The sequence below is a fragment of the Zosterops lateralis genome, assembly GCF_965231275.1.
Source record: "Zosterops lateralis genome assembly, chromosome: 16".
Classification (NCBI taxonomy): Eukaryota; Metazoa; Chordata; class Aves; order Passeriformes; family Zosteropidae; genus Zosterops; species Zosterops lateralis.
The window spans coordinates 8,525,976-8,536,205 of record NC_139776.1 but is presented as its reverse complement, the minus strand read 5'-3'; the positions used below and the strand labels follow the sequence as shown (position 1 = coordinate 8,536,205).

The 10,230-nt window shown below is 53.3% G+C and overlaps 1 protein-coding gene across 1 annotated transcript in view; it reads left to right on the top strand.

Moving 5' to 3' along the window:
- Positions 1 to 1,370: 1,370 nt before the first annotated feature.
- Positions 1,371 to 10,230, top strand: part of CDH22 (cadherin 22) — a gene marked incomplete at both ends in the record, with an annotated part of 49,239 nt that continues 40,379 nt past the window's right edge. The window contains 2 exons of the mRNA XM_083873565.1: positions 1,371 to 1,595; positions 5,461 to 5,755. Of these exons, the coding sequence (XP_083729691.1) occupies positions 1,371 to 1,595; positions 5,461 to 5,755 (520 nt within the window). The remainder of the gene's footprint in view (positions 1,596 to 5,460; positions 5,756 to 10,230) is intronic.

The window sequence follows — 10,230 nt, the reverse complement described above, 5'->3', positions numbered from 1 at the left end:
GCCCTGAGGGTGGCTGGATGCTTACACCAGAGCCCTTCCTCAAACTGTTACCTTTAGAGTCAGCCAGGTGGCAAATTCTTGAACAGATGCTTTCCTCCTGCCCATGGCTACAGAGGCGAGATGACAGAAAGGTTCTGCAGGGAGGGCTTGCAGTAGTGTCTGAATAGGCTGTACCTCCCATGCTCAGGGGCTGGTGTCCCTCAGTGTGAGCCTTGTCTGCCTGTGCAGGACTGCTGTGGTCCGGTCCTGTGCAGGCACCAGCAGCTGTGCTGTGCCAGGAGTGCTGCTACACATCTCTTAACAGTGTGGGCACCAATGACTCCCTCCAGGCACAGACCTCACTCCTCTCAACAGCCAGGACCGTGTGCTGAGGGGGTGCCCTTGTCAGGAGGGTCCTTGGTCTCAGAGTCCCTGCTGGAGCAGATGTCTGCAGTGCTGAGAGCTCTGCAGCCCTCCCTGTTGTGTTCCTGCTCTGGCAGGATCTGCAGAATTTGGTGCTGCTGTAGCACCTGGGGCAGGGCAGGGTGGGAGATACTGACCAAGGCTGCAGGAGCAGCACAGGGGGACATTGGGCAACCAGCCTGGGAGGACATTGTCACACCAGCTCTGACACCTTGGCTTTTTCCAGGCTCCTGGAGATGCTGCTGACTGCCCTGCACCTCCCTGTGTGAGCCAGCAGAGAATGGAAGAGACCGGAATCATCTGGGCAAAGGAGCCTTCACCAGGCATTGGGATTTTGTCCCCCTGAAGATGGGAGTTACAAACGGCCTTGTGAACTGCACCTGTGGCACAGACACCTGCACCATATCACCCCTTGCGCAGTAATCCCAGCCTGCCGCAGGACAGGCAGACGTTGGCCACAGCAGCTCATCCTGTTAACTCCTCTGTGAAAACATTTGTGGAAGAGCTTTCATCCTCCTCCTCCTCCTGTGAATGCCAGCAGTGGGTGTGTGTGCCCCGTGTGCCGCCGCGGCGTTCCCTGCCCGCAGGTGGGGCGGGCAGCAGGCTGAGCATCGCCTCCTTCCCCAGCGGCACCGGTGGCAGCCGGGCACGGAGCCCTGCAGCTCTGCCCCCGGGGACAGATGCCAGCTGCCAGACTCTGCTCTGGAGACCCAGGAGCAGCCTGCAAGGCACCAGCACTGACTGCTCCCACACCAGCAGCGGGCAGTCCGGGACACCTCTTGTCACAGATGTGACTCAGGCTGGACAGGAGTGCTCCAGCTGCAGGGCACAGCATGCAGCAGGGATGGGGATGCTCTGGACTGACCAGGCAGCCTCAGGCTGCTAGTGTGGACTTTCCTCCTACTCTTCCATAAAGGATGCTGACTGCTTATCCAGAAGCTCCTGCTCATGCAGCCTCCTAGAGTGCCATGGCGAAGGGTCTGCAGGACTTCTTGTGGACCATGCTGCTGCTGTTCTGTGCCATCCAGGAGCTGGGGTCCTGGGCCATGCACACGGAGGTGGAGGGCCCTGGCCTAGGGGAGCCTGGGGATCCTGCACTGCTGGCCAGCGGGCGAGTGAAGCGTGGCTGGGTCTGGAATCAGTTCTTCGTGGTGGAGGAGTACACGGGCACGGAGCCGCTATATGTGGGGAAGGTAAGCTGACCTGATGTCTCCATGGGGCTGACAGAGCCAGGGGCAGGGTGGGCATGCAGGCAGTGCTGAGCAGAGAGAGGGTCCATGTGAAGGTTGTTCATGGGGGCCTGGCTAAAGAAATACTCTGTGGACTCTGATGGCAGGAGCCTGCTGGGTCCTGCTGGGGTTGTTAGGTTAATATGCTCCCAGAGATGAGAACAGGACACACCAAGACATCTGTGTTCCTACAATCGTATACTGGGTTCTTGTGATGTCTGGGGGTGGGTGCAAGAAGCCCTGTCTCTGTGGGAGCTGCTGGCAGGTGACAGTGCCTTACTGGGCTGGACTGGGTCTGTAAGTGGGAGCTCGCCACACTTCCTTGGTGTGTGACCTCCTGGGAAGGCTGGACATGGAGCTCTGTTCCCTCAACTCCTGGTGTCCTGAGGCTGAAGGAGCATTTTCTCTTGGGATTGCTGGGCTTTATCCTTTTCTGGGAGCTTTGCAAAAGCAGCTGCCCCACATATCAGGCAGATGTGTTGTTTGTATATGGGTGAAGGCAGTGCTAGCTGTTGGGACCAGTCCAGGGAACACACTATGGTCCAACTAGAGCTGGAGGCATGGGCTCACCCCAAAGGAGAGTGCCCAAGAGCTTGTACAGCAGGGCTGTCTGATGGCCTTAGCCGTCTGGGCATGAGTCTGGAGGAGCTGGAAAATGGGTTTCTTGGCTGGGGGCCAGCGGGGATTTCAGCGGTGATTTGTGTCCGTTTCAGCAGACACTCAAAGCCGCGCTCCTCCGCCGCCCTTGGAGCAGGCACAGCTAATTCATGGCTCCCCTGGGAGCAGCAGAGGCACCAGGCCCTGTCACAGGCCTGGCAATGCCTCGGCTCCAACTGAACCGAAACCTACAACTCACCCGTTTTACAGCCCCTTTCCACATCACCCACCACATCACCCGCCTGGCTCAGAGCAGCAGCTCTGAGATCGCTGCCTGGGGATCCCCAGGGCTGAAAGCCAGCAGGGCCAGGCTTCTCCTGGTGCTGGAAGAGGATGGAGTGCTCATCTGGGACACTGTTTATTAGCACAGTCCGAGGGTCCAGAGCCTCCCTGCACTGGGGGACACTGCAGAGTAGCTGGGGCTTGCCCTCTGTGGATACCTCTCACACACCTACATGTGCTTTCTGAAGGGCCGATACCATTTCCATAAAATCTGGGTTCTCTAGCTAATCCTTCTTCTGAACTGTAATTTCCCCTGAGGCTGCTGTCAGTTTGATGTGGATTTCTTTGGGTTTTTTAAATAGAATTATGGGGTCAGCACTAGTTACAAACTTCTGCATGTGGACAGATCTATTTTAGATAGAGGAGAGGATTAAAGGGAAAAAAGCAGATTTAATTAAGTTGCTAATATTTAAAGAAAATTGATGAACTCGGGCTTTATGAGTTGGAGCAAACAGAGTGCGCCTTTATTACGGGCTAGTTTTTATTTGATTTTCTTTCTTTTCTAGCCCCGGAGTCATTTTTTATTTGTGTATCTGTGCTTTCTGTTTAATTGCTTTTAATAAGGAATGTGCACCTCTGTTCATATTTAATTTTGATTTAATTATTAGTATGTAATTAATGCCTTCGTAAGAATTCTGGTTATAGTCTTTTAGGACAAGGAAACAATTTTCCTGTTTAACAAATGGGACAGATCAGCCTATTGTCCGCCCTCTGGATGTCCCAGTTCTGCAGACACTGCTGTCCTTGCTTGGGGCTGAGCTGCAGGCAGGGCTGGGTGGTCCCTCCACTCTGAGGGCTCAGCGTGTGCCAGAGCTGTGTGACTTCAGTCTCCTGCCATGCCCAGGGGTGAAGGGAACCCTGAGGCTGCATGGGAGCAGGGTGTTCCCCAAGCCTGCCTGCTGTAACAGGGAGGAGAGAACATCCCTGGGATGTGGTCTGGGTCTGTGGCATCTCCCCTCTCGTTTCTGTAGTCTGCGATCCCAGCCCTCCCCCATTAGTTGTTGTTTAGCCAAGCAGCACAGATTTAGCTCTTTTAATCTTCCCCTGTAAATCAATCTCTGCAGCCCCTTGAGCCCAGGCTCCATTTTTCTTCCTAACATTCCGGTTTGAAGGGATGCTGGTGTCTGCTCCCAGCAGTCAGCGAAGAGCAAATATGTGAAGAGGATGTGCTGAGAGCTCAATGTGGTGCTGGATGCTTTATCTCTACCCTAATTATTAATCATGAGCCCGGTGTTCAGCTGAAAAATGCAGGCTTCTGCTACCTGCACTGTACAGACCTGCTGCTCCTTCTTCGTTCTGAAAAGCTCACGGAGTAGCAGTGAGAACTGGGGAGAGGATGATAAAGTGAAGGAGGGCAGCAAGCTCTCCACCAGCCAGTGGGGAGAGTTGGGACTGGATGGCCAGGCTGGGATGACTATGCCCAGAGACCAGGGCAGGATGTTCCAGGTGGCCAAGGCAGGGTGACCACCCCATAGGCACATTTGCAGCCAAAGCCATCACGGTGGTCCCAGACTCTGCTGGGCTCACAGCCCTGTTTGTGAGCTGGTAATGGTCTCCTTCCAGGCAAGCCTTGAGAGACATGTCACCATGGGCAGTAATTTGTGAATGTTGTGCAAAATGCATTGAATTGCCTAACGTGTGGGTTCCTCACTTGTGAAATAAATATATAAACTGTATCTAACAAGACAAATATAATGAAGGCATCGTAAAAAAAGAGGCAGCTCTGATATAAATTCTTGCTGGTAGAGCTGTATGTCTGAAAGGTGGATTATAGAACTGCAGTTTGGAAGATTGAATGGCCCATAAACATTTTCATATTTCATTAGCCGATTAATGGACGGCTTTTTTCTTTTTTTGGAGGGGGGACATGACTTTGCTGATTCTAAGCAGAAATTGTAAGAAACAAATGAAAGCAGCTGATGAAACCTTTCCGGGGGCCTGTCCCAGTATGGATTGTCCCAATTAATGCCCATGCTGCTCTCTGTCAAGATGCATTCTGCCTGTCCAGTTACTGTTAATAGATTTCTCATAAGTGGCTGGATTGTAAAAACCTCATAACTCAGTTTAATGCCACCAATAAAATTATCTCTGGACGTCTGGCCTGGATTCCAGTCAGCTCTTGGTCTGTGGGGGAACTGCTGTTTACCCTTTCTTTTCCTAATTCCAAACACTGACTTAATTAAAAAATGAAGCAGCAGAGATTGCCTACAAAGGCATCTTCCTCAGAGTCTGTTTTTAGTCCTGAACATGAGCCGATTTGTCACACTCTTTTGCAGATTTTGTCCATGTGGGGCTCTGGGCATGATGATGGGATGTTGTGACCCCTGTTACTCTGCAATGTAAACGCAGCACAGGGGTGCAGTGAGTGTGTGAGCTCTTCAGCAGGGAGACTTGTCAGCACCAGCTGCCCAGATCATGGAGGGAGGCAGTGGATGAGGATGGACTTTGGGCAATTGGCTGTGTAGAAGGGAAGGGATGCTGATGGTGAGGTACCTGTGCAGCTTGGGAGAAGTGATCCCATGCTGCCAGAGTCCTGGGTCCTTGCCCATAGGAAAGCATCTTTCTTTGGAGTGCAATTGAGTTGTCCTTTGCTTTTCCATAATCTCACAACCCCTTTTTAAAGGGGTTTGTCCCTTTGGTTTATAGTGGGGGTACACTGGTAGTATCTGTAATCTAGAGCTGTAAAGGCAGGCCTGAAATTCCAGTTCACTGGGCCTTCCTTCATGCACAGGAGTTGCCTGGTGGTGCTTTCTGTCACTGTCCAGTCCAACAAGAGCAGAGTGAGCAGAGGGGCATCACACAGGGACCATGGGCATCTTGTGCAGGTGGCTAGGGTTGGGGACAAGCACAGCCCCAGCCTGCTCCCACCCTCTCCCTCTTTCCCTGGCAGATCCACTCGGACTCAGATGAGGGAGACGGCTCCATCAAGTACACCATCTCTGGGGAGGGTGCCGGGACCATCTTCCTCATCGATGAGATCACAGGTGACATCCACGCCACCGAGCGCCTGGACCGAGAGCAGAAAACCTTCTACACGCTGCGGGCGCAGGCCCGGGACCGGCAGACGGACCAGCTGCTGGAGCCCGAGTCAGAGTTCATCATCAAGGTGCAGGACATCAACGACAGTGAGCCTCGCTTCCTGGAGGGGCCCTACATCGGCAGCGTGGCCGAGCTGTCCCCCGTCGGTAGGTCTGCTGTGGGCTGGGTGTGCCTTGGGAAACCTCTCTCCTGTCAAACCTTGAGCCTGCTGTACCCCACCAAAACCACTTGCAAATCCCAGGGATTCCAGAGCTAGGGAGCCAAAAGGGAAAAATAAATAAGGTGGCTTAAGAAAAACAAGTGGATAAATCCTCTGAGCTGATTGCCAGCCTTTGGCTGAGCGCTCAGTCTCAGCCCTAAGCCGTGCTCTGGGGACAGGTTGTGGTGGTGCCAGCTGCGTGCTGTGCATTGACTCTGGCTCTGCACAGCCCCCTCCCTCCTAAATGCTGGGGCCTTGGACTAAGCCCTCACAAACCAAGGGGCTCACGTCTGCCTGTGGTTCAGATTGGTCTGGGTGGTGTTTCTCCCCCAGCACAGGCCATCCTCTGTGTGCTGCTTTGCTACTCTTCTGAGCCTTGGGGCTACCCAGGCATCATCCCTTTGTGTGTCCCCATGCAGATCTGCCAGGCCCTTCTCAACTGGATCTGTCCTTCTCTGAGGAGCCAGGCCTTGTTGGCTGAGACTGGGAATTCATGTCCCTGTGACAGAAGTGTGGCTTCCCTGTGTTAGCCTTAACTGCCCATCCCCTTGGCACCAAGGCCCCTCTTAAGTGTGTTGATGATCAACCTCACTGAAGCTCTGAGGGCCAGGCTGGGATGATGAGGCTGCACAAATCCATCCCCCTGGGAATGGCAGAGCAGGACAGTTGGCTTTGTGCTCACCCAAGCTTCAGGAGGGGTGCAGTGAGGTGATGAGTGAGCTGCAGTACTACTGCCCTCAGTTTTTCTGGGTTTCCATGCTGCTGAGCACAGCTGGAGTCCAGGAGAATGACTGGTGCTGCACTGCCCAGAGCCACACCATTCCCTGTCCACACTGTTCTCTGTCGACACCATTCCCTGTCCACACTGGACTCTCTGCTACTCCTATGGCAGGCTGTGTGTGTCAGCATGTGCTGCAGTAGGAACTGTAAATCACTGTTCCCAAAGGCTGTATGCAGGTAGGAGACAGCCTTGTGAAAGGCTGACATCGAATTTCAGGCAGGACCCCAACACTGTCAGCACAGGGGCAGGAACAGTGCCAGGACTGCAGGGAGCCCTCAGAGCAGGGTGAGCAGCTGAGCTGCACCAGGGACTGGAGAGGCCAGGTCAGGTAAACCACCAGGTCTTGCTGTGCTGCTGTAGGAAGGTCTGGATGCAGAGACATCCTGGCAGCAGAGCACAGGGAATGCTGCTCAGGTCTGTACTGCCTTAGGAGCCCCAGCTCTCCGTGGTTCATGTGCAGCATTGCAAGGCTGGTGTGTGGCCTACAGCAGGTACAGATGTACAGGAATCACCTGCACCAGAGGAGCGGCTGCTGCCTGGATTCTGTTGATGTATGGAGAACAAGTTCTCCTCAGGCAGCCCAAGCTCTCCTTCCACTTCCAGTTACCTGTGCAAATCCTTCCCTCAGTCAGAGGGTGACCCCTTGAACTATAGCTGGGTGCTCCTGGAGAAATGAAAGACAGCATGTGGGCACCAAAGCAAGAGGCATCCTGTTCCCAAAGGGAAGAAAGAAATTAAATTAATCTAATTTGCTTGAACAACATTTTAAAAAGCAAGGAATTCTCAACTCTGGGTATTAGACAAGGATTCCAGTTCTTTGAAAATCACTAACAATTATGGAGCTGCCTGATCAGACTGATGTGAACAAGACATATCAAAGGAGACAGTTTCTATGCGAAATTGGAGATCAGAGGGAGAAAGAAACACGGTTTCACAACATGAAAGAAGGCGATTCCTGCAAATTAAAATACTCGGAAGTTAAAAGTGAAGAGAAGTGCTGTGAACGGCGTGGGCTGCATTTCCCAGCTGTGTGCTTAGAGAGGGGAGCTGGAGCCAAGAGCCTGCTCTGCTTTCCAGGCTACCTGCCTGCCACAGCCTCCGAGCCTTCTGCAGTCTGACCATCCTGAGGAGTGTACGGGCTCCTCCAGAGCAGCCTCACCCTAGAGACAGCCCAGGGAGAGCCTCACAGCCCCACACATCACCTTCCCATGGTGCTGCTGCTTCCCTGGGCCCCAGCAGTGTGAGTGCAGAGCTGGAGGGACCCACATGCTGCTGGTGCAAGTCCCCAGCTCCCTCCCACTTCTCCCTCAACTTAGCAGAGCTTTGCCCAGGAACAGGCAGCGCAAAGGACAAGATGGACAGATCCTGTGAAAGCATAAACAGGCAAGGCTGGCAAGGAGCTTTCTCATCAACTCTCCAAGGTTCAGCAGCCAGAAAGTAGATGGAGCTGGTCATGAACCTGGTGTGAGAAATTCAGCTCCAGATGGTATAGGAAGGGCTGAAGGTGCAGGATATGGGAAGCTCCTGGGCCAGGGAGGTGAAGTTCAGGATATTCTTGTGGGAAGTGACCTGTCAGGCCCTTTTTGTGCTTTGTTGTGGTTGGTATTGATAGTGATGTTTGCTGTCTCTGAGCTGGACAGAGCATCTCCCCTAGACCTGTGGGGTGTTTTCATGAGAGTGAATGGGGAGATGGGGAGTGTGCCTTGCTGCCTTCCTGAGTGTGGATGGAAGTGATCCCAACTTGGTGTTGGCCAAAGAGGAGTACAAGGGCTGGAGAACTTAGGTTGGCTATTAATGTGTCAAGATCAAAGCCTGGGGACCTGCTGGTGGCCATGGCTGCTCCAAGCACCATTTGGATTCAGCTGTGTTCTGCTGGGGAAGGGGCTGGGATGGGGCCACTCCAAAGACAGGGCTGCTCTCCAGCTTGGAGCTGTAGGGAGCTGTTCATTCCCTGTCTCTGCTCCTTGGAAGCCTTTGCTCTGCATCCCAGCCTGAAAAGTTAAGAGTGACCCTTCTTCCTCCTCTTGTGGTCTTGCCTTCCCAGACCTCACTGAGGTTTGTGCATGGGTGGTTTTCATTCTCAGTCAAGGCAGATCTCAGCTGCACTCTCCATTCCCTGCCAAAAGCAGAGTCCCAGCTCCCAGAGGTGGGTGCCTTCCTGGGGCATGAAGAGGAATAAACCAAATACAGTCAGATCCGCTCTGTGACAGCAGGAGCAGATCAAAGGACATTATTTGCATAATGAAGGAGTACTAATTGGGAGGGAAAGTCATTTGATTTCCTAGTGTCTAAGAGGGAATAACAAATGAGAGAACTGCACAAACTCTCAGAGTAACTGGGAGTGCTTTGCAGCACAGCTGCCCCTTGCTCTGCACTGGGGCCAGGGCAGTGTGTTTGGGTAGACATCATATGTGCTGCCTGAGACTGTGAGACTGAGGGTGGAGAAAAGGTCTCTTTGTTCCAGGATCTTGCCTTGGCAGTGGTCAGAGTGCATTCTGAGGAAGGAGGAACAGCACACATAGGACATGTGATGCTCCTCTTAATATTCTCCCAGCCAGCATCTGTTTTCAGCTTGGAAATTTCTTCGGCTGTGGGTGGTTTCTGGGGGTTTAGTGAGCTTTAGTATCTGTCTTCCATGAACTCATCCAGACTCATTGTAAACCTCTGCAAAGGGAAAAGAAAAGGGGTTGCTGTTGTTATCTGATGGATCAAAAGTGGCAGATGCAGGATGGTCAGGAGGATAAGGCTGGAGTGTGGGATTTGTAAAGGGCAGAGGTTGTGCCTGGAGCTAACCCCAGCCTATGAGCTAGGCTGGAGAAGTCATTGTTTTCTACACAGGGATATCCTGCACTAGGAAGAAGCACATCCAGAGTGGAAGCTGACCCAACAGCTTTATCTGGCCTCCCTTGGCACAGCAGAACCAGCTGCAAAACCAGCAGTTGGCTTTTCTGGAGAAACCTGATCTGGCCTGAGTAGTGCAGCTGCTGCAGTGGGAGGTTTGCTGTCCAGCAGGGAGGTCAGCTGGGGCTGTAGAGAGGTGGAGAGGTCCCTGCTCAGCCCCCTGAGGGAGCTGGGCTGGAGGCAATGCCCTGGAGTCACCCAGGCTGAGGTAGGCAGGGACTCCTGGGGAGTATTTTCAGTGACTCCCCTGTGCCCATGGCCATGCATACCGAGGAGCAGTCTGTGTGCAAATCCTGTTTACAGCTTCACTGCTGTCCTGTCACCTCAGCTAGAGGCTGCTGGTCAAGAGCTTGCAGGCTGCTCTGTGCTGGCACCCAGGGCTCAGCCTCTGTGCATACCCCAGTGTGGATCTCTCCAAAACATCAGAGTTGAGCAGAATCCAGTCCCAAAGAGAGATTCCTGCAGCTGCAGAAGAATGTAGGATGGGATCCAGCCAACTGCCTTGAAACTGCAGGAGCTTCACCTTGTTACAGGAGGTGCTAAAATTAGCTGTATTTTGGGCTCCTTTCCTGATCTCCCTGGGGTCTGCTTAACAGCTGTCTGCTGCACTCAGGCGTGAGCCCAAATCCAGCACACGGTGCCTCCTGTTAGACACCTCTGTTGGTTGCACAGGGTGGGTGTTGCAGCCCAGAGCTGACTTGTGGGGTCCTCGGGGAGCAGGCAAGGCCTGGAGTGAGGAG